This window comes from Corvus hawaiiensis, chromosome 28 (assembly GCF_020740725.1).
Source record: "Corvus hawaiiensis isolate bCorHaw1 chromosome 28, bCorHaw1.pri.cur, whole genome shotgun sequence".
Classification (NCBI taxonomy): Eukaryota; Metazoa; Chordata; class Aves; order Passeriformes; family Corvidae; genus Corvus; species Corvus hawaiiensis.
The window spans coordinates 5,003,598-5,024,860 of record NC_063240.1 but is presented as its reverse complement, the minus strand read 5'-3'; the positions used below and the strand labels follow the sequence as shown (position 1 = coordinate 5,024,860).

General features: G+C 62.9%; 3 protein-coding genes across 5 annotated transcripts; 2 read left to right on the top strand and 1 right to left on the bottom strand.

Annotated features, from left to right (window-relative positions):
* Positions 1-245: 245 nt before the first annotated feature.
* On the top strand, positions 246-8,539 carry MED16 (mediator complex subunit 16). 2 transcript variants are annotated; one of them, XM_048288098.1, is made up of 15 exons: positions 246-431; positions 609-791; positions 1,164-1,271; positions 1,400-1,569; positions 2,109-2,540; positions 2,813-2,918; positions 3,581-3,736; positions 4,036-4,247; positions 4,490-4,696; positions 5,124-5,334; positions 5,519-5,652; positions 6,023-6,215; positions 6,435-6,651; positions 7,006-7,089; positions 7,846-8,539. In XM_048288098.1, the coding sequence occupies exons 2-15, from the start codon at positions 656-658 to the stop codon at positions 7,970-7,972; spliced, it is 2,493 nt and encodes an 830-aa protein (XP_048144055.1). In that variant the 5' UTR covers positions 246-431; positions 609-655; the 3' UTR covers positions 7,973-8,539. The 2 variants fall into 2 exon arrangements, with proteins under 2 accessions (XP_048144055.1, XP_048144057.1); XM_048288100.1 differs by having other exon boundaries at positions 252-269.
* Positions 8,540-9,919: 1,380 nt separating this feature from the next.
* LOC125317965 (complement factor D-like) lies at positions 9,920-12,202 on the bottom strand. Its single transcript, XM_048288284.1, has 5 exons — positions 12,033-12,202; positions 11,691-11,844; positions 11,298-11,442; positions 10,662-10,919; positions 9,920-10,408 (listed from the first exon to the last, which is right to left on the bottom strand). The coding sequence occupies exons 1-5, from the start codon at positions 12,097-12,099 to the stop codon at positions 10,235-10,237; spliced, it is 798 nt and encodes a 265-aa protein (XP_048144241.1). The 5' UTR covers positions 12,100-12,202; the 3' UTR covers positions 9,920-10,234.
* A 2,133-nt stretch (positions 12,203-14,335) lies between these two features.
* Positions 14,336-19,013, top strand: PLPPR3 (phospholipid phosphatase related 3). 2 transcript variants are annotated; one of them, XM_048288172.1, is made up of 8 exons: positions 14,336-14,463; positions 15,112-15,230; positions 15,375-15,560; positions 15,699-15,828; positions 16,031-16,226; positions 16,302-16,359; positions 16,557-16,730; positions 16,986-19,013. In XM_048288172.1, exons 2-8 carry the CDS (start codon positions 15,156-15,158, stop codon positions 18,246-18,248), a joined length of 2,082 nt encoding a protein of 693 aa, XP_048144129.1. In that variant the 5' UTR covers positions 14,336-14,463; positions 15,112-15,155; the 3' UTR covers positions 18,249-19,013. The 2 variants fall into 2 exon arrangements, with proteins under 2 accessions (XP_048144129.1, XP_048144130.1); XM_048288173.1 differs by lacking the exon at positions 14,336-14,463 and adding an exon at positions 14,613-14,926.
* The last annotated feature ends 2,250 nt before the right edge of the window (positions 19,014-21,263 follow it).

Genomic DNA, 21,263 nt, shown 5'->3' with positions numbered 1-21,263 from the left:
TGACTGCATATCGAGCCTCCCCAAGTTTTCCCCAGTCTTTCATACCATCAATTCCCTTGTATTTCCCCCAAATATCCGAAAAACACAAGTTATATTTGCTATCTGTGCCCGGTGGGTTCTGGGTAGTTTGCTATGCAAATTAGAGCCACTGCAGGGCTCTCTAAGGGCCCCCGCCCGGGGTGTCCGTGGCCGTGCCTGAGCGCGCGGCGCAGGCGCGGGACGGGCAGCCCACGGGGGTGCGGCGGGGTCCTGGGGAGCGGCGGGCGCCGGTGAGTGCGGCCGGACCGGAACCGCCGGGCACCCTCCTGTGGCAGTCCCGGGACCCTCCTCTGACCTTCCCGCGAGCCCCGGGAACTCCCGGCACCTCCCCGTGTCTACCCCGAGTTTCCCCCCCCGGAACCATCCCACCCGCACTCCCCGCCCGCCGTAGGGTCGGTACCCGCGGATCGCTCCCTCCGCCTCCCCCCGGGGCCGCCGGGGCCTCTCCCGGTGTGGGGCTGTCCCCGCCTGTGTCGCGGGGGCCGTGCGCTCCCCATGGCCTCTGGGGTTGGGGTCCCCGCGGGCCGTGCGTTCCGGTCCCGGTGTGACCGGCCTTGTGTCGCCCCCAGGCAGGACCGAGCCTGTCCCGTGTCCCCTCCGGGGCCGGGCCGGCGGGATGGACCTGGCGTACGTGTGCGAGTGGGAGAAGAAGCCCAAGAGCAACCACTGCCCCTCCATCCCCCTCGTGTGCGCCTGGTCCTGCCGCAACCTCATCGCCTTCACCACCGACCTCCGCAATGAGGAGGAGAAAGGTACCGCGTGCCCCTTGGGAAATCCCTCCTGGAAGCTCCAGGTGCATTTGGGAAAGTCCAGGATCCGCTGGGCCGGAGCTCTGCCCTGCCCCTGACAGGCTCCCAGCTGCTACTCCTCCTTTTCTTTCCATCCCTCAACCTCTGGCAGTGTCTAACACACGCTTGTTCCCTGGGAGTGGGTTTGGTTCTCCTAAACCAGGAGCAGCTCCATGTCAGTGTCTGGCCCCTCACTGAGTTCCCAGCACAGTTGTTACCCTACCCCAAATCATTTCTATAGAATATTTTATGTTTTCCCTGCATCAGCTGTGGCTCTGAGGCTCAGAAACGGTGGCTGGTGACAAAGCACAGGGAGTCACTTCTGTGTTCATGCAGATCTCACCCACATGGTCCATATCATCGACACCGAGCACCCCTGGGACGTCTACTCCGTGAACTCGGGCCACACTGAAGTCATCACGTGTTTGGAGTGGGATCAGTCAGGTGTGCTGGGATCCCTCCTCGTTGTCCCTGTGTCCCCCCCGTGCTGTGCCTGTCCCAAAGCAATGGGGTGCGGTTCCTCGGAGGGTTTTGGCTGTTCCCCCTGTTCCCATGCAGTGTCATTGTCACAGGCTCCAGGCTGCTCTCGGCAGACGCTGATGGCCACATCAAGTGCTGGAGCATGACGGATCACCTGGCCAACAGCTGGGAGAACACAGTGGGCAGCGTGGTGGAGGGGGACCCGGTGGTGGCCCTGTCCTGGCTGCACAACGGCGTCAAGCTGGCACTGCACGTGGAAAAGGTTTGTCCTGGCTCCACGGGGGATGTGGGCTGCCATGCTGGCTCAGGTCTTTGCAAAGGACTCAGGATCCTGCCTGTGTTCCGTGCTCTGGGCTCCCTCCTGGCCTTGGGCAAGTCCATCAGAGGAGTTTTTCCTGCCAAAGAGAAGGCAGATTCCTGGTTCCTGCTGAATTCTGAGGGGGGTTGGATCCTTGTTTCTCTTGGTGTTTTGAATGTGTCTCCCTCAGTCTGGTACCTCAGTTCCAGGCTGGAGCATGGCAATAGAGCAGTTCTTTCCTTACCAGTGGTAATTCAGAGGAAATGCCTTCTGGGTGCTGAGGTTTGATCTGGGGATTTGGACACGGAGATGAGCTCCTTGTTTGGAAACGTGTTTGCTTCTGCAGACTCTGAGAGCCCAAAGCTGCCAAGCACAAGTTCCCTGCTTGTGTTTTTTTAACTCCTGGGATGTCCCACAGAAATCCTGCCCCTCTCCCACGAGAAGAGCTCCGCAGGCACAAATTTTGGGGGCAAACACCTACGTTCTGTTGACCTCTGTTACAGTCTGGAGCCTCGAACTTCGGCGAGAAGTTTTCCAGGGTGAAATTCTCTCCGTCGCTGACGCTGTTCGGTGGGAAGCCCATGGAGGGCTGGATCGCCGTGACCATCAGCGGGCTGGTCACCGTGTCCCTCCTCAAGCCCAACGGGCAGGTGCTGACGGCCACCGAGAGCCTGTGCCGCCTCCGCTGCCGCGTGGCCTTGGCCGACGTCGCCTTCACGGGCGGGGGCAACATCGTGGTGGCCACGTCCGATGGCAGCAGCACGTCCCCCGTGCAGTTCTACAAGGTCTGTGTGAGCGTGGTGAACGAGAAGTGCAAGATCGACACCGAGATCCTGCCGTCCCTCTTCATGCGCTGCACCACGGACCCCGCGCGCAAGGACAAGTACCCGGCCATCACCCACCTGAAATTCCTGGCTCGGGACATGTCAGAGCAGGTGGGAAGCTGCTCTTTGCTCCACCTGGCCGTCCTCAGGGGTGACCAGCATGTCCTGCAATACCCTTGGCATTCCTAGTTGCCCTTCTGGGAAGTGCTGCTGGTGCAGCTGGAGTTAGGGACCTGACCATCACCTCCCATTGATTCCAACCTCTGCTTTTTGCTGGTGGAGCATGACCTGACTGGGAGCAGGACCCTGGAAATGGAGGGTGGGAATGACCAGGGCTGTGCCCTCTGCGTTGTAACGCTCATGTGGGGGGCTCTGTTCCGCAGGTGCTGCTTTGTGCTTCCAACCAAAACAACAGCATCGTGGAGTGCTGGTCCCTTAGGAAGGAGGGCCTCCCCGTCAACAACATCTTCCAGCAAATCTCTCCCGTGGGTGAGTGTCTGCACTGGGGACTCTTAAGAACAGGAGCTTGGTCTGAGGAAAAAAGCAGCACAGTTTCTCACATCCATTATCCCATATATGGGATTATTCAGAATCCCATGTTTATTTTCAGGTATTCTCAGTCCATTCTGTCTGTTTGCATCATAGGCAGCAACTTGCTGTTTCCAGGAAGGGCTTTGGTTGTTGCTTTCACTTCATAAAAGACATTTTGTGTGTTTTGCTGCGCAGCCGCTCTTCCTGCTGCCAGTGGAGCAAAGCCTCCCAAAGGACCAGGATCGAGCAGCAGAGCTGGATTAATCCCCTGCCCAGGCTGCCTGGGCTCCACCTGATCTCAGATAGAACAGAATTAATCGGCACAGTTTGTTTGGTGAAATAGAAAGGATTATTGTATATAACGATCTTAATCACCCTCAGCAGAGCTTTCCATCAAGAGAGATTTAGCAAAACATGTTGTTTGTATAATTCAGTGAAAAAAATAGGGGAATACGAGGGAAATGTCCCGGAAATAGATGGGAAATACACCAGTGAGGTGGAATGAAGAGTCAGTGCCTGAGCTGTGATCCTGCTTGGTTGGGGAGTGTGGGCAGAAATGGGGGGAGGATTTTCTGATCTCGCTGGGACAAAAGTCTCACTCATCTGCTCATTTTCCCAAGTGGGAGACAAGCAGCCCATGATCCTGAAGTGGCGAATCCTGTCTGCCACCAACGACCTGGACCGGGTGTCGGCCGTGGCGCTGCCAAAGCTGCCAATCTCCCTGACCAACACTGATCTGAAGGTGGCGAACGACACCAAGTTCTTCCCTGGATTGGGTAAGGAGTTCCTGTTGTCTTCCTCCTAAACATGTGGCTTTTGCCTGAAATTTCACCTTCTGAGCTGTAGCTGAAGTAAGAATGGGAGCAAAGCATATGGAATGCTGAAAGAAAACTTTCAAACGGGGCATCTTCCCTGCCATCCCGTTGTGTTTCCATGGGGAGAGGCCGTGAAATGCTGATGGCGGGGCTGTGAGTCCCCAGCCTTATGGCTTCTCCACGGGCTTCAGTGGTGGCCACTGCTTCAGGCTGTGCCGGGAGGAGCTGCTTGCTTAGCCTTGCTTGTCTCCTGTCCCCAGGCCTGGCCTTGGCTTTCCATGATGGCAGCGTCCACATCGTGCACCGGCTGTCCCTGCAGATGATGGCCGTGTTCTACGGCTCCTCCTCGCAGCGCCCCGTGGACGAGCCGACCCTCAAGCGCCCGCGCACTGCGGGGCCCCTGGTGCACTTCAAGGCCATGCAGCTCTCCTGGACATCGCTGGCCCTGGCTGGTGTGGACAGTCACGGGAAGGTTGGTGCTCTTTTATGGTGGGGTTATTTCTCACCCAGGCTCTCTGAGGGATGATGGGTTGCTCGGAAAACAGTGGGAATTCCAGCTGCGAGATCCATATTGGGAAGGGATGTACTCTGTCACTGCAGGAATTGTCACTAGGCCAGGAGTCAGCTGCATTAGGCCCCTTGCTGTGTTGTAGTTTTGTGGGATGATTTTAAGGCCGTTCCTGATGCCGGTTTTCCTTTGGTTCCTCCCTTCAGCTGAGCATGCTCCGCATCTCCCCCTCCATGGGCCACGTGCTGGACATGAACATGTCCCTGCGGCACTTGCTGTTCCTGTTGGAGTACTGCATGGTGACCGGCTACGACTGGTGGGACATCCTGCTCCACGTCCAGCCCAGCATGGTGCAGAACCTGGTGGAGAAGCTGCACGAGGAGTACATGCGCCAGAACGCGGCCCTGCAGCAGGTCAGTGGGTGGGAGCTCTGGGTTCACTCCCAGGGTGGGCACGGGGGGGCTCAGGGACTTGAAGGGGGGAGCAGCCAGTGCCAGTCCTCAGGACACGGGTGGCTCTGCCTGGCTGTGCTCTCTGAGTGCCCAGCTCGGGCAGTGATGGAGCTGGGAAGAGCCTCCATGTCACCAGCGTTCAGTTTCACTGACATCAGCGGGTCTCTGCCTGTTGGAAACTCGGGGTGAGACGGTGAAGTCTATTTTTGGCAGATTCTGGGAGCAGCAGCACGTGCCCAGCGCAGCGCTCACGTGTGCAGCGTGCACCGTTCCTGTCGCTCCTGTGGCAGAAAGGGAGAGCAGAGAATAAAGCAGAGCAGCAGCTTTAATGAGCTTATGCTAATTCTGCCTTTCCTTGTGCCTTTTGCTGCGTTTCCCCGTCGCTCAGGTGCTCTCCACGCGCATCGTTGCCATGAAGGCGTCACTGTGCAAGCTCTCCTCCAGCACCATCGCCCGTGTGTGTGACTACCACGCCAAGCTCTTCCTCATCGCCATCAGCTGCACCCTGAAGTCGCTGCTGCGCCCGCACTTCCTCAACACCCCTGACAAGAGCCCCGGGGACCGGCTCACCGAGATCTGCTCCAAGATCACGGATGTAGGTACTGACTGCTCACAGCATCCCTCGCTGCCTTCCCAAGGTTTGGGATTGGATCGTTCCCTACGGTGTCACAGTCTCATAGTAACTCCTGGGTTTGAGGAGGAGGAGAAGGGTGACCTCCGCAGGGAGGGTGTGAGGTTTGGATCCATCTTCCTGAGGCAGGCAGTGTCTTGCTTCTCTTCCAGACATTGACAAGGTGATGATTAACCTAAAGACGGAAGAGTTTGTCCTGGAGATGACGACACTGCAGTCCCTGCAGCAGCTCATCCAGTGGGTGGGGGATTTTGTGCTCTACTTGCTGGCCAGCCTTCCCAACCAGGTGAGACCTGGAGTGCCGGGAACACGCCGAGAGGACACAAACACCCATGGGCAGTGCTGGGGAGCTTTAGCCAGGGCACACAGGGCCACACGTCCCTGTCAGCATGAGCACTGGGGACGAGTAAGGAACAGCAGAATTAGAGAATGGCCCTTCCCATGCCTGTGTGGGGCTGGTGACACTTGGGGACACTCCTGTTGGAGCTCTGCAGAGGCGTCACCTTCAGGTCACCCTCTGCCATCCCCAGCAGCAGGTTCCGTAGGGTGTGTGCTGCTGGAAGCAGGAGCTGTCTGGATGCAGTGGGGTGTCTGGGGCCGGTGTGAGCCCCACCTGAGCCGGTGTGAGCCCCACCCATGCCACTGTCCCCCCGCAGGGCTCCCCGGTGCGCCCCGGGCACAGCTTCCTGCGCGACGGCGCGTCCCTCGGCATGTTCCGGGAGCTCATGGTGGTGATCCGCATCTGGGGGCTGCTGAAGCCCAGCTGCCTCCCTGTCTACACGGCAACCTCCGACACCCAGGACAGCATGTCCCTGCTCTTCCGGCTCCTGACCAAGCTCTGGCTGTGCTGTGAGTGTGGTCGGTTCCCTGAACTGTAATTCCTGCAATAGCGGGGTGGGACGTGACTCCGAGGGGGTCTGGCACATTCAGAAAGGGCAAGTGCAGCTGCCAAGGTTATTGTTTTCCAGGCTGAGTTGGCAGTGGAGGAGGAGGCTGCACGCAGCTCTCTGGAGCTCTGAAGGAGAAATGGAAAGGTCACACGGGTTCTTTCCTTCGTTTCCCACGCAGGTCGTGAGGAAAATCACATCACGGAGCCTGACGATGCCCTGATCGACGAGTGCTGCCTCCTGCCCAGCCAGCTGCTCATTCCCAACATTGACTGGCTGCCCATCAACGACGGCATCATCAGCAAGCTGCAGAACAAGCAGCTGGTCCGGCTGCAGTTTGGGAAGGCTCCCGGGCTCGTTGGCCACACTGTCTCTTCCCAGTTCGATGCCTTTGTCAGGTACAAGCCCCTGGAACAAGTCAGTGCCGTGGTGAGAAGGGGGCTTGGCAGCTCTGAGGTTTGGCTTATCTCTGTGCTGCTGGGACCCAAGAGCAGTTTGTCCTCTCTGCTGGAATCCGTTTCTCGGCTTGTGATGGGCTGGGAATTTTAAGTACTGAAAAGTGATAGCAAATGGGGGGAAAAAGCCCGTTAATTAATGTGATTAATTGTGTCATTGTGACCACGAATCTCGTGGCACTGGGTGGGCAAGTGGGCCAGAGCGTCTGCCATGTTGGCCAGTGGGATGCAGCTCCCTGTCCTGGGAGCAGCTTGTGGAAAGTGACACTCTAGGAAGGTCCTGTTCTCCCTCCCCAGGGCCCCTGGACAGCCCAAAATTGACCACCTGAGGCGGCTGCACCTGGGTGCGTACCCAACAGAGGAATGCAAGTCCTGTACCAGGTAAGTGACACTTTGCAGTGGAGCTTGGGCAGGACTTGGACTCTCCTGTGCCCTTGAGGAGTTCTCCAAGGCTGGTTGTGGCTGTGGTTAAGGTGTCCTCAATCTGGGACACCCAGATCTTTGTCAGAGTGTGGCGTTGTTGCAGCCTGGCCCTGGGTTAAAAATCAAACAGGTCAGATCAGGCTCTTAAATTAATCTGACCTGGAGGAGACCCTACAGCAACTCCTGTATGTGATGCCCGGTTCTGTGGGTCTGGTCATTAAAGCACCTGTGTGGTCATAGCAGAGCTGGAGGGAGGAACCACCCCACTGTCCCTGCTCCCATTTTGGGGTCATCATTCCACCAGCCTCGCATTTCATGCTGTCCTACTCATCCACCCTCACGGAGAGCCTGGATTTCAGGATAATGGCTCAGGGAACAAACATCCATCTAAGTCATGTGATTGAATTAGCTTTAATTACTGGTTTTAATAGAAAGCCTCTGTAGCAGCTCATTTTTGTGAGATGACTGTTAGTTGTTTCATGGATAAACAGCAGCTGGGGCTGTTCCTTGCCAGGCTCCAGCTTCAGCAGAGCCCTCAGCGGGATCGTTGCTCGCTGGTTTCAGCTGGTTTTGGTGCTCACAAGTGGCACCTGCAGATGACAGGAGCTGGTTTCCCCCACGGATACCCAGATCCCTGTGTGATCCATGCAGCACCCCAGCAGTGCTGGCTCTCCACTGCCCCCCGGGCTGGCTGCACCCTTCATGTCCCCCCAGGTGTGGCTGTGTCACCATGCTGAAGTCGCCCAACAAGGTGACAGCAGTGAAGCAGTGGGAGCAGCGCTGGATCAAGAACTGCCTGTGTGGGGGGCTGTGGAGGAAGATGCCCCTCAGCTACTCCTGAGCCCTTCCCGGGGTGCAGTGGGGGCCACGAGCTGCACGGGGCTCCCTTCACAGAGGTTTTGGGACAAGGGAGTGGCAGCTCCTCTCCCTCATGCTGGGAAAGCTGCTGCTGCTCGTCCTTGGTTCAGCTGTGCTGAAAAAGAGAGCTGAGGGAGCTCTGCCTCTTTTAGCAGGGAAGAGCTGGAAAGGAATGCCTGAGGTTTCCCCATCGTTTGGGGCCCAGGAGGGGAGAGCCTGGCTGTGTTTCGGGGCTGTGCCAGCGGAGCAGCCACGTCCTGGCAGCTGCCCTGGCTTGGGCAGAGTGGTGATGGGGTGGCTGGTGAGGAACAAAGTCCCAGCTGAGGGGAGCACACCTGGTACCTCCCATCCATCCTGTGCCTCTGGCTGCTTGGGAAGTGCCACATGGGCTGGGCGCTCCTGATCCCTCAGCAAACTTGCCCCTCTGACAGGAGTTGGCTCCTGAGTGCCCATCAGTGTTGGATGGGAGCAGGAATGTGAGTGCTGCTGCCTGGAGTGAACTCTCCCTTTGCCTCTTGCTGTTGTAAATAAAAGTCCTCTGAATTTTGTACAGAACCGTGTGGTTTATGTCTGTGGTGTGACGTGGCCACCCAGTGTGGGGCCAGGGCAGCAGAGCCACGGGAGGGCTGCCAGAGCATCTGTCAGGAAAGGAACCACCATTGTTGGAAAAAGGGGAAGGGGAAATGGATGTTTTCAAGGTTCGCCTTATGGACACTCGAGGAAAAAACATCAAATCCTTGGGGTTGTGTAAACCTCCAGCTTCAGGCAGAGCTGGACACTTGAGCGTGCCAGAGGAGGAGCGTTTCTGGTGCAGCCAAAAATCCTTTTGGGCTTTTGCTCTCTCTTGGCCCCCTCAGCTGCTGCTGGCCCGGCAGGAAAGCACAACCTCCTGGAGCCAGCGTGGCTGTGCCTGTGGAGCCCCAGCCCTCTGGGGGTGATCTGGGCCTGCTCTTCTCCCACGGCTCCTTCAGCTCTTAGGGAGGAGAGCCTGGAGCCTTGTGCTGCTGCATCCCAGCCAGCAATTCCAGGTCCCCACAGACCGTTTAAGAGAGGGAGTGAGCCAGTCTTAGTACATTCCTTTCCCTCTGGAACCGTGATTTCATTATTCTTGAGAGCTGGAGCTGGTGACAGAGAGTTCATCCCTTGACTCCAGCGAATGTTTCGCTGCACAGAGCTGTAAGAGCTGTACAGACCTCTCCCCCTCGCTACTCTGCTGGTAATTAGGGACAATCGAATGGCTAATTAGGAAACTGCACCTTATTAAGGCTCTTTTCCCCTGTAAGTAAAACTCAAACCGGGCTCTCTGTGAGCTCTTTAGAGAACAGGTTTGGGGTTATTTAATGTTTGATTTGGAACAGGGAACAGCAGCACAGCAGGGGGATGGAGACAAATTCGCGTCCCCCTTGTCCCCCTGCTGACCACGGAGCTCCTGGGATGGGACTGGAAGGGTCTGGCAGTGCCCCGGGCCGTGCTGCTGTCCTGATCACATCACTTGTGCCTTGGCCCTGCTCCCTCCAGGATAGGGCAGTGGGAGAGCAGGGACCTGGGGGTGACCAGGGTTGTGGTGGGAAGGTGGGGGCTCTGCCCTGCCCTGCCCCTCAGCTCCTGGGACAAGAGGGTCCCAGTGAGAATCCTGCTGGGTTCCAGCACCGATCCCACCGTGAGAGCTGGAGCTGCCACTGCCATATCAGCAACAGGCAGATCCTGCTTTCCCAAATATTCACACAATGACCCTGCGGGAGGTCCCGGATCTGGATCCTATCGCGGCCACACTGCAGGATGCGTCCCCTGCTCCCACCCGAGGCCACACCTTCCCCAAGGGCTCAACCTCACCATGTCCCACCCCATGTCCAGGTGCCCCCGGGCAGGGGTTCCCACGCAGACCCGCCCACCTCCCCCCATGCACCCCACTCCCCCAGCCCAGCAGCTCTGCAGGAATCATCATCACTTTATTGCAGCAGTCGCAGGCAGCATTTTGGGCACTTTCAGCAAAGCCTGTTGAGGGCTGTGACCCCCAATTCTCCCCCACCTGGGCCCTGCGCTTTGTGAGTGGGGGGCCAGGGACCCCCTTCCTTAGTTCCTCGCCAGTCCCCTGGCCCAGCCCTCCCTCCTGGCGTGGGGGGACGCTCCGGCAGCGGGGTGGGCAGCGGTGGGAGCCCCTGGCACGCAGCGGGGCGGCACTGTGGGTGCTCTGGCCGTGCTGGCAGCCGCAAGCCGTGGCATGGAGCAGGTCCCTGCGGTCCCCTCAGCGAGTGTCCCCCTCCTCGTCTGCAGAGGCCATGACGCTGTCGATCCAGGCCGCGTACGGGGCGATGCGGGTGTAGATGGCCGGTTTCTTGTAGTTGCCGCAGACCCGGGAGCCGGCCGTGACCACCCCCTCGGCCACCCCGTTGCAGACCAGAGGGCCACCGGAGTCTCCCTGCAGGACCAAAGCTCATCAGTATGGCCAAGGGTTTGCTGGACACCCCAGCCCATCTCCCACCCCTCATTCCTGCCTCCCGGCTCCTGTGCTCTGCTCTGCAGTGGCCAGCACAGGGCCTCCTCACCCCAGGGATGTTGTCCCCTCCTGCTCCGCAGCCCCTCCCCTCTCCCAGGCTCTGAGCATTGTCCCCTCTTGCTCCCTCCCAGCTCTCCAGGGGTCCGGCGGTGCTTCCGTGGTGGGTGTGTGGTACCTTGCAGGTGTCCATCCTGCGGGAGTCGGTGCACATCATGTTCTTGGTGATGGTGCCGTCGTGCCGCGTGCGGTGGTTGCAGACGTCGCGGCTGATCACCGGCCGCTCCACCTGGTGCAGCTTGTCCGGCCGGCGGCCACTGTGGTCGATGGTGCCCCATCCGGCCACCTCGCACACCGTTTCGGCCGCCACATCCCTGTCCTCCCGCTGGAAGGGCAGCACCCGCACGTCCGCGTTCAGCTCCGCTTTCTCCTCCAGCTGCCACAGATCCAGCGGGGACCCAGGTCACAGGGGCAGCAGGGCACAGTGAGCCCAGCCCTGACACCGGTACCACCCCGGCCTCAGCCACACTCAGGGCTTCGCCTCCTGAATGAAGCCCCAGGATGCAGCCAGAGACCAGAGCTGGAGCTATGAGGAAGATGGAGGCATTTGGACACAGCTCAAAGGTCTTTGGTGGGGGAAGCAGGGATGGTCCCATGGGACAAGGGAGGGATGGACAAGGCAACCAGGTCCAGCCTGACCATGAGGATTTCCTCTGGCCAGTCAGTGACCCTGCAGGGTCCCAAGGGGCAGTGGGATTTGCAGGAACGGGGCTGTGCCTGGTGGGGAGGAGGGTCCCATCAGCCGCCAGCCCACCTGGAGGAGAAGAAGGTCATCCTTGTTGTTGTGGATGTTGCTGCCAGGGTGGGGGAACTGGGCGCGCACTTGGTACAGGCGTTTGTGGGGCTCCAGTTCCGTCAGTGAGTGGGCACCCAGCAGCACCTGGAAGAGTTTGCCATCCCTAGAAGAGAGTCAGAGTGTGGGACAAACAGCTGGGGGTATCACTGCATCCAGCCATGGAAATGGGGTGCTGTGGGGGATTGGAGAGCCCCCCAGGGAGCTCCAAGAGGTCCTGCAGCCCCTGCCCAGTCCTCCTTGCAGGTGGGAGCTCAGTCCCGTGCTTTGACACCGGGGTTGAGGCTATGGAGTGGGATTTGGCCTGAGTCCAGCAGCCCCCCCAGCCATGCACTGACCCCCACACACACTCACGTCTCCTCGGTGCAGTGGGCAGCGCTCAGCACCCACTGCTCAGCGATGAGGAAGCCCCCACAGACGTGCTGCCCGTCCATCTGCAGCGAGGCCATGTACGGCTTCAGGTGGGGCTTGGCTACGGAGCCCCTCAGGATCCGTCCCCTGGGCTGCCCTGCAGGAGAGAGAGGCTGGGTCAGCTGAGGGGCACGGGGTGTCCTTTGGTCCCTTCCCAGGATCCCTGGACCCCTCCTTGTGGGCTGCACCAGCACCTGGCTGCAGGTGGAGGCAGGAACTGGGGAGCTGGGCAGGAACCCCCGCGCTGGGGACGCCGCTGCCCTGGGGTGCAGGGGGTACACTCACCATGCACTGGGGCCCAGAGCAGCAGCAGCAGCCCGAGGACGAGGACGGGAGCAGGACTCGGCCCCATGGCTGCAGAGCCCGGCGATGCCTCTGCCCGGCTGCGGGGTGTGCAGGAGTTTTGGGGAGCGCGCAGGGGCTGCGGGGTGGACGCTGCTCACCCGGGGCTGCGGCTGGGACTCGCTTTTATGTCCAGTTTGGGGCAGGAAAGGAGGGGGGGGGGCGGGGGGGGGAAGGCGCGGAGGGAGCGGGGGGGTTTCCGCAGCGTGGGCTGAATGTTTTGAAATATTCAGCTTATAAAAGGGGTCAAGAGTTCCCGGCACAAACAGCGCGGGAGGAGGAAACAGCCCGGCCCAGCTGCCGGCCCTGGCACCCACCGCCGGGGATTTCTGCGCCGGGGTTTTTAATGCCGAAAAAGTTCAGGCTCTTAGCAAATGAAGGCTCCGGCAAATTCTATCCCGGCCCCGCCCCCCGCAGGAGAAGGGGGCCCCGCCCGGCCCCGCTGGGTGCTGGGTGTCAGCTCGGTGGGTGCCCAGGGATACAAACCCGTCCCCTGGGTTAGCCCTCGGGCTGACGAGGACAGCGGGGTCATCCCTGCCCCGAGGGGGGTCCTACAGGGCTGGGGGCGGCGGTGATGGGAGGGGTGATGGCAGCGACAGGGGCGGTGTCCGGGATGCCGGTGGCGGTGGTAGCCCCGGTCGCCTCTGCCTTTCTCTCCGGTGCCACTAAGCGGAGCCACCGCCTCGGCTCCCGCGCGTCCCTGAGCTCCGGAGCCGCCCGGAGCCCCCGCCCGAAGCCCCCGCCCGGAGCCCCCGCCCGGAGCTCCCGCCCGGGCTCGTTCCCGGGGCCTCACATCGCGCCTCGAGGTCTCTTGTCGAGATGGCCACCGTGGCCACCGTGGTCACCGTGGCCACCCACAGCGCAGCCGGGACCGAGCAGGGCTCCTGGGGACACCCCACAAGGGGCTGGAGCCCACCCTCTCCTTCTCCTGCTGCTCCACGAGCCTTTACAGCTCCGAGCTGCCGCATTCCCTTTGTCCGGCTGCGTAGACGCCCCATCGCCCCGACCTCTGACCCTCCGACCCCCCCAAGCCAATGGACCCATGGTCAGCAGCTGGCCGGACTCATCGGCGAGGAGGGGGCCGGGCACTGGGGGTCCCCGGAGGCTCAGGAGTCCCTCTGCAGTGATCGCTTCGCCTCCCCGCTGTCCCCACGTGCTGGTGGCACATGGTGGGCAGGGGTCAGTGGTGTTGTGGGAGGCGGCCGAGTCTGGCTCAAAACAGGGATTTTCCGCAGGGAGAGCAGCTTAATCGCAGCTTCCAGGGATTCGGGATTTAGATGTTAAATACGCCGGGAGATTTCTGCCCACTTAGGGCCAAAAATGGAATAAGGGCACCGTGTGGAGCCAGGGCTGCTCAGATCGCGGACAGCACCGTGACAGGGTGGGCAGTGGGCGGTTGGGGGGAACAAGTGAGTGTGGGGTGCAGGAAATGGGGTACAGGGTGGGGTACTGGGTAGGGCACAGCCGGGATCCTCTGCAGAGCGGGGGGACAGGGGCAGATGGGGCTGGGGTGCTGCTGCCTCTGCCAGGAGGTGCCAGGAGGCTCTAGAAAGAAAAGGGAGCTGCACCCACCTCCCCAGGCCCAAGTGTGGGACACACAAGGCTCCTGCTGAGGGTGGCTCCCGGCACTGTCCCTGGGGCTACTCATGAGTGTGGGTCCAGGACTCGCCCCGAGTCCCCCGGGAAGCCCCCAGGTGCCACGGGCAGGGCAGGTACCCCCCGGCCGACAGAGCCCAGGTGAGGGCTGGCAGAGCTCTGGGGCGCTGGGTTTAGGGGTCACGCACCCCCGTGATGCGGGACCCCCGCTTGGGCACCCCTCGAGTCCCCACAGGCCCAGGGCAAGGGAGGGGGCTCTGCAGGGCAAGAGGGGCCTCGGGGCGGGGGACAACCCCCCGCAGCACACGGGGGCAGGGGAGCTGATCGGGGGGCCGGCGGTGGAGGCAGCCCGGGTTGGGGGCGGCCCCGGGACCCCCCGAGCCCCTCGGTGCCTGGGCATGGTCCGGGGTGCGGAGCGGTGCGGAGGGAGGTCGGTCCCACGGCTGTCCTCGGCCCCGCCCGGCCCTTTGTCTCGCCTCGATCCCCCCCGACCTCCCGACCCCCCCCCCCAGACCCTCCCAGACCCCCATCCCTGGACCGACGGGGGCTCGATGGGGGCTCGGCGGGGGCTCGGCGCCCCGGGAGGGGCCGGGGGCGGCGGGGCGGAGCGGGGGGCGGCGGGCGAGGGAGGAGGAGAAGGAGGAGGAGGAGGCGGCGGGGGCGGAGGAAGCCGCCGCTCCCCGCGCTCCGCCGAGGCAGGAGCATCCCGGGGACATCCCCCCCACAGCCGCCGCTACCGCCGCCCCCCGCCCCGCTGCGCCCCGGGGCCGCCGCTGAGGTAAGTGGGGGACACGGACCGGCACAAAGGGCCGCTCCTCCCTCCCCCGACACCCCCTCCCATCTCTCGGCCCCGACCCCCGCCCGCGGCTGCGGCACGGTCCCTGCGAAGGGGAGGTTCCCCGCTGAGCCCCCCGCCCTCCCGCTCATACCCCCGGTTAATGCTCCGTTCTTGCCCCCCCTTCATTGCCCCTCGCCGTTGCCCCTCGTGGCTCCATCCCCGTTGTCCTCCCCCCTCGTTTCGCAGCCCGGGCTCGGTGCAATCTCGTAGGGCTGGGGCCGGGAGGGCTCGGGGAACCCCATCCCCGGCCCGGCTCTGCGGGCGGCACAACCCCTCTGCACGCCCTCCGCAGCAGCCTCGCCGCCTGTCGCGGTAGTGACCGCCTGTCGCGACAGACGAGCCTCCGCCCCACCTGTTGTCACAGCCCCTGGGGCTGGCACCCCCAGTTCCGGCTGTGTCTCTGGTGAGCGGGGGCAGTGGGGTGACCTGGGGCTGACCAGGGGTGACAGGGGGTGCCCGTACCCCTGCAGAGCCGGGTGGTGGCACAGGGGTGCTCGTCCCCCTCGGGGGTCAGAAACTGGAGGGGTGGTCAGGGGTCACCGGGGCTGCCCATCCCCCTGCCACGCAGTGACACTCGTGCCCCCACAGGGTGGAGGCACAGCCCAGTGGGACCCCTGTGCCTGCCCAGGACCATGATCCCCCCCAAGGAGAAAGCCCACGCTCCCAAGGACAGCATGACACTCCTGCCCTGCTTCTACTTCGTGGAGGTGGGTGTGGGGTGGGTGGGCACGGGGTGGGGGCTGTGCAGGGGGTTCTGTCCTGGGCCCTGGCACGGCAGGTGGGGGTCTGTGTCCCGTTCTGGCAGTGCCATCGCTCCGGGGGCACGTTGGTCCCCACTCTCTCCCCCACAGCTGCCCATCGTGGCCTCCTCCGTCGTGACGCTCTATTTCCTGGAGCTGACGGACCTCTTCAAGCCGGCCAAGGTGGGCTTCCAGTGCCATGACCGGGCACTCTCCATGCCCTACGTGGAGACCAACGAGGAGCTCATCCCGCTGCTGATGCTGCTCAGCCTGGCCTTCGCCGCGCCTGCTGCCTCGGTGCGTCCGGGCTTGTCCCGCTGTGGGGGTCGGGGCAGAGCTGGGGATTGATGTCTGGCAGTGTCCAGCATCTGTTGGGCAGCTCTGCCAACATCCCAGACCCGCCCAGTCCCTCCTGAGCCAGCGGTTCCTTCCCAGATCATGGTCGGGGAGGGCATGGTGTACTGCCTGCAGTCCCGGCTGAAGGGCCGCGCCGGTGCCGAGGGCAGCATCAATGCCGGTGGCTGCAACTTCAACTCCTTCCTGCGCCGCACCGTCAGGTTTGTGGGTACGTTGTGCCACAGCCTGAACAGGACCTGGGGGCTGGGGGGGACCTGGGGCCACCCTGGCTGTGATAGCAGGAGCACGGCCCCACCCAGACCCTGGACACTGCACCAGACCCTTTCCAGCAGGTGCCCCAGGGCTGGGTGAATCCTGGCTGCCCCACATGGGATGGGGGTGACCCATTGTCCCACTCCTGCCATCCCCAGGCGTCCACGTGTTTGGACTCTGTGCCACGGCCCTGGTGACGGACGTCATCCAGCTGGCCACTGGCTACCACGCTCCCTTCTTCCTGACCGTCTGCAAACCCAACTACACCCTGCTGGGCACCCCCTGCGACGCCAACCCCTACATCACCCAGGACATCTGCTCAGGCACTGACAAGCACGCCATCCTCTCTGCCAGGTACGTGCTAGGGGAGCCCTGTGCCGCCCTGCCAGCCCTCCTGCCCCATCGCAACCATGTCCCTTCTCCCTGCAGGAAGACCTTCCCATCCCAGCACGCGACGCTCTCGGCTTTCGCTGCCGTCTATGTGTCGGTGAGTTCCCAGCACTGCCTGGCACATGCCAGTCCTGTGCCACGGGCAGCTGTGTCCCTCTCCTGTTGGCACAGACAAGCTCTGCCTGATATTCCTGTGCCCGTGCTGGGTGTGGGTGCAGGCACCTGCAGTCCCACATGCACCCAAGAGCTGTGTGCATGGCCGGGGTTGTGACTAACACCCTGTTCCTGCCCCAGATGTATTTCAACTCCATCATCTCAGACAGCACCAAACTCCTCAAGCCCATCCTGGTCTTCGCCTTTGCCATTGCCGCCGGCATCTGTGGCCTGACCCAGATCACCCAGTACCGCAGCCACCCCGCTGACGTCTACGTGGGCTTCCTGATCGGCTCTGGCATTGCCGCGTACCTGGTGGGTGCTGGTCCTGCCCGTGGCCCAGGGAGGGGGGTGGGGGAGGCTGGGGGGGCCATGTTGACTCCCCACTCTCCAGAGCAGCTGTGGCCGCCCCATCCCTGGAAGTGTTCAAGGCCAGGCTGGACAGGGCTCAGAGCAACCTGGTCTAGTGGAAATTGTCCCTGTCTGTAGCAGGGGCATTGGACCAGATGACCTTTAAAAGTCCTTTCCAACACAAACCATTCTAGGATTCTATGGTTGCCCTTCCCACAGGCTTTCCATGCTGTTGGCAACTTCCGTGCCCCGACGGAGCGCGTTCCGACGCAGGCGCCAGCCAAGGACGCGCTGCGGGCACTGACACAGCGGGGCCATGACTCCGTCTACCACCAGAACAAGTCGGTGAGCACCGACGAGCTGAACCCACAGGCGCGGCTGGAGGAGGCGGCACGGCCGGTGCCGCGTGAGAAGAATTCGCTGGGCAGCCTGAAGCGGGCCAGTGTGGACGTGGACCTGCTGGCCCCCCGCAGCCCCATGGGCAAGGAGAACATGGTGACCTTCAGCAACACCCTGCCCCGCGTCAACACCCCCTCCATGGACGACCCCGCGCGGCGGCACATGACCATCCACGTCCCCGTGGACGCCTCCCGCTCCAAGCAGCTCATCACAGAGTGGAAGCAGAAGTCGCTGGAGGGCCGGAGCATGACGCTGGCGGAGGAGGCGACACAAGCCCGGGGTGTGGGGGAGCCCGGCGAGGAGGTGCCCCCCTCCCTGTACCCCACGGTGCAGGCGCGCTCGGCCGAGCGGGCGGCCATGGGGCCCCGTGTGCTCATCCAGCCCCGGCCGGGCGCCTCGCAGCTGGTGCACATCCCCGAGGAGAGCCAGGCAGGCGCCGGGGCCGCGGCCGGCAGCGGGGCGGCCGTGAGGGCCAAGTGGGTGATGGTGGCGGAGAAGGGGGGAGCGCAGCGGGTGGCCAACCCCCCGCGCCTAATGCAGGTCATCGCCATGTCCAAGCAGCAGAGCCTTGTCTCTGTCACCCCCAAGCACTCAGAGACGTCCTCGTCCTCCACCAGCTCTGACTCCTCGCAGTACCGCTCGCCCTCCGAGCGGGACAGCTCCAGCATCATCACCATCGATGCCCACGCCCCTCACCACCCTGTTGTCCACCTCTCTGCAGGCAATGGGCCCTGGGAGTGGAAGTCTGGGTCGAAGGGCTCAGAGGGGCCAGACACCTACGAGCTGGGTGAGGTGGGGAAGGATTTCCATGGCTTCCGCCCAGCCAAGAGTGCCGGTGTCTCCCCTGGCTCCTCTGTCAGCGACATGGAGCAGGACGAGCCACGCTATGGCAGCCTGGCTGCCATCCCGGGGGCAGCAGGAGGTGGTGGGGAGCGGGTGGAGGCCCCCCCTGAGGGGCTACTGGCCACAGCCAGCCGCGACTCCACGCTGCGGAGGAAGCCGGCCGAGCGGGACGGGACGGCGGATGGCGAGGTGGACCTGTACTACAAGAAGATGCAGGCAGGCCGCAGGTTTAAGGACTGAGCCCCGGTGCCTTGCTGGGGGCCCCATGCCCCTGCCCTGATTTGGGGGGGCTCTGTGATTCTGGGGCCCCTCTGCAGAGGATGGCAGGACAGGGCTGGATTTACTCTCGAGCAGCACAGCCACGCTGGTCCTGAGCCAGTTGAGACGTCTGTGGGACCCCTGGCATGGGACCCTGCTCCCACCTGAGCAGCTGGAGGGGCTTTGCCCCCACAGGCTGTGGGGCTGGGCAGCTCCAAGCACTTTTGACTTTCTTTTTCTCTCTAACACTGGTGCTGACATTTCCGAGGGGTTCTTTTATTCCGGCTCTGGAAGTGGATGTCTGTAGGGGGGAGCGGGGAGGGACAAATGGTGCCGAAGGGCTTTGGGGGGCACTAGATCAAGGGGTTTAACAGGGGGAAGAGGCTGCTGTGGGGCAGCAGGCCCTAGCTCATGGGGGGATTCATGGGTGATAGGGGTCCTGTGACACCCCACCATCCTGCACCACTGGTCTGTGTGAGCGAGCCTGAGGGTGGACAGACTGGGAGGGGGGGGTCTGCCCAGGGCTGTGGCTCTGGGCGTGCAGAGGCTGTAAATACTGCAGGGACTGGAGGAGAGGGGGGTGTTGGGGTAGGGGTGCAGTGGGGACCGAGCTCCACCCCAGGAGGCGCAGCCCTGGGCTGCAGCCAAGGTTTGGGGGGAGCAGGGAGGGGATCTCCAGACTGCGAATATGTCGGGCAACAGCTGGAGCTGCTGTGGTTTGAAACGCAAATAAACACGTGGATGTTCCCTGGCTGGGTTCCTTCGGCAGGGTGGAGGGCAGCTGGGTCCCACAGCTGGCGGGGGGGGGGTTGGGACCAGGGCTCTGGCACCTGCGGGAGTTCCCAACCATGGGGAGCGGTGGCTGGGGCAGCAGCGTCCCCCCGCCCCCCAACGGGACACTGTGCCGATGGCACCAAACTGCCACTGCCAATTGGATTAACAGTGGATATACCAAAGCCTTCGCCTTGCAAACATATGGATTATCCACATAACCCTGACTCGATGCTGGAAAAGCCACCCGGGATTAGCGGGAGGATTGTGGCAACAGCTCGTGGTGTGGGGGGTTGTGGGGGGCCCTGGGGGCAGGGGGTCGAGGGGGTCCAACGCCAGCCGGCACCAGGGCCGCGGGGCTGCTCCATCCAGCCGCGGTGCGGGTGACCCGGGGAGGTGACCCGGAGCTGCTGGCGAAGGTCACCGGGATTGACGCCGCGTTCCGGCGGTCCTTGGTGGGGGCCGGGGCGATGCGGGGGCTCCCAGCCCACCAGCCCCATGTCGCCCCCGCGCTCACGGCTCATTGCGGTGCCGATGGCGTCACGCGCCGCTTCCCGCCGCCTCTGACCCAGCGGTTTCCATGGCAACTGACAGCCCCACATCGCTCTCGCAGTCTCGGGCAACCCCCCAGCCCCGCACCCGCTCCTGCAGCCCCCGACCCCCTTCGGGCAGCCCCCCAGCAGCCGCTGCTGCATCGCTTGGGGATCCGCGGGGTCGGGAGGGAGCGGGAGCATCCTCATCCTCATCCTCGCCCCGGCCCCGCACAGGGTTGCAGCAAGAGGGGCTGCCAGCCCCCATTATCAGCTCCGGCCTGGACTCTGCTTCGGCACCGCACATGTCCGGTGTCCCGATCTTTTCCGTTGGGGACACCCCGGCACATCCCCGTGTTCCCCGGGTGAGCCCCAGGGGCAGGGCCCGGCTTTGTGACACACAAAAGGCTCAGCCCCGCTCCCGGCCCCGCCCCGGTGCTCGCTTTGCCCCCAGCCAAGAGTGGGTCCCCGATTTGGGGTTCCTGCTTTGGGGTTCCCGCTGGCAGCTATTCCCTTTTGGCACTCAGCGGTGCTGAGGGCGTGCGGAAGGCCGGGGTTTAGGGTGTTCTCTCCGCAGGGAGCATCGTCCCCCGGCTCCGGGCAGGAGCTGGAAGAGCCCTTTGGTGCGGACACGGCGCGCTCCCGCTGCCACAGCCCCCGCTTTCCCCGCGTCAGCGCTTTCCCGTTAAAGGCAGCTTCAGGGAAGTCCCCTCCTCTGCCGGACACGACGCCCGGGCAGAGCCGGCCCGGGGTGCGGGAGGACGCAGGGGCAGCCCCCGACACGGGCTCTGCTGTATCTGGGGCACGGCCCGGCCCGGGGCCAGGCTGGGGGGTTCTGCTGTGGGAAGGGGTGGGAGGGGAGCCGGGGCAGGACGCGGCCCCCCCGGAGCCGCCACTGTTCCCATGGGTACCCCGTCCATCGCTGCCACCCCGGTCGATCTTTCGCCCGTGCCAGCAGCCGATCAGCGTCCGCGGGGCCAGGGAAGGGCAGGGGGATGCCCGCGATGGATGCAAAGCCTGGGCTGGGCCCCAGAGAACTCAGGGAACCAACCCCGGAGCGATGATCCTGCTCACTCCTGCGGGGCAGCAACGCATCCCCCGCGGCCGAGCTCTCACAGGCACAGGCGGAGAGGCAGCTGTTACAAATCGCATTAGCCTTTCACGGAACAACAGTGGTTCCTTTCAGCAGCCCCCGGCTCCGGCAGGACCCCCTCGGTAACCCTGGAGGCACAGGGCTGTGCAAACGCCTGCCGAATACGCTGGAGCCTAATGCCAGCACAGCCCACAGGGATGGGGCCAGCAGAGCCACAACAGCAGCTCCAGGTGGGGATTGTGTCGCCCCTCAGGCCCCGGTGACTTTTGGACAAGAGTTTGAGCAGAGCTGAGCATACAGGTAAGAACCAGATCCCTAAGGAAGCACTGTGCTCCTCAGGGAGCTCATGGAGAGATGGGAATTGCACCTCCTCCCACGGGATGCAGAATGCCACATCCAGCCCCACAGCTACAGCACAGGACTACAGAGAGGAGGGTTTGACTCAAAGTGGGTTATTTTTCATGGGTATTAGCCAGAACATATGGAAAGTTTAGGAACATGAAGTAACAAAGTGCTGGAGTGTGACACAGGCAGAGCATCAGCGAGGGCCCGACAGCCTCAGGCCTTGGGGCTCCAGCCTGGCACGGAGGGGCCGGACCCCAT

Bases quoted from the DNA above. Each gene is read 5' to 3' on its own strand.
- MED16 (XM_048288098.1), top strand. From the start codon at position 656: ATGGACCTGGCGTACGTGTGCGAGTGGGAGAAGAAGCCCAAGAGCAAC. The intron at 5,653-6,022 runs GTGAGACCTGGA...GTCCCCCCGCAG, and splicing joins TGGCCAGCCTTCCCAACCAG to GGCTCCCCGGTGCGCCCCGG. The intron at 6,652-7,005 runs GTACAAGCCCCT...CTCCCTCCCCAG, and splicing joins CAGTTCGATGCCTTTGTCAG to GGCCCCTGGACAGCCCAAAA.
- LOC125317965 (XM_048288284.1), bottom strand. From the start codon at position 12,099: ATGGGGCCGAGTCCTGCTCCCGTCCTCGTCCTCGGGCTGCTGCTGCTG. The intron at 11,443-11,690 runs GTGAGTGTGTGT...ACTCTCTTCTAG, and splicing joins GCCCACTGCACCGAGGAGAC to GGATGGCAAACTCTTCCAGG. The intron at 10,920-11,297 runs GTGGGCTGGCGG...GATCTGTGGCAG, and splicing joins ATGACCTTCTTCTCCTCCAG to CTGGAGGAGAAAGCGGAGCT.
- PLPPR3 (XM_048288172.1), top strand. From the start codon at position 15,156: ATGATCCCCCCCAAGGAGAAAGCCCACGCTCCCAAGGACAGCATGACA. The intron at 16,227-16,301 runs GTACGTGCTAGG...TTCTCCCTGCAG, and splicing joins CACGCCATCCTCTCTGCCAG to GAAGACCTTCCCATCCCAGC. The intron at 16,731-16,985 runs GTGGGTGCTGGT...CCCTTCCCACAG, and splicing joins CTGGCATTGCCGCGTACCTG to GCTTTCCATGCTGTTGGCAA.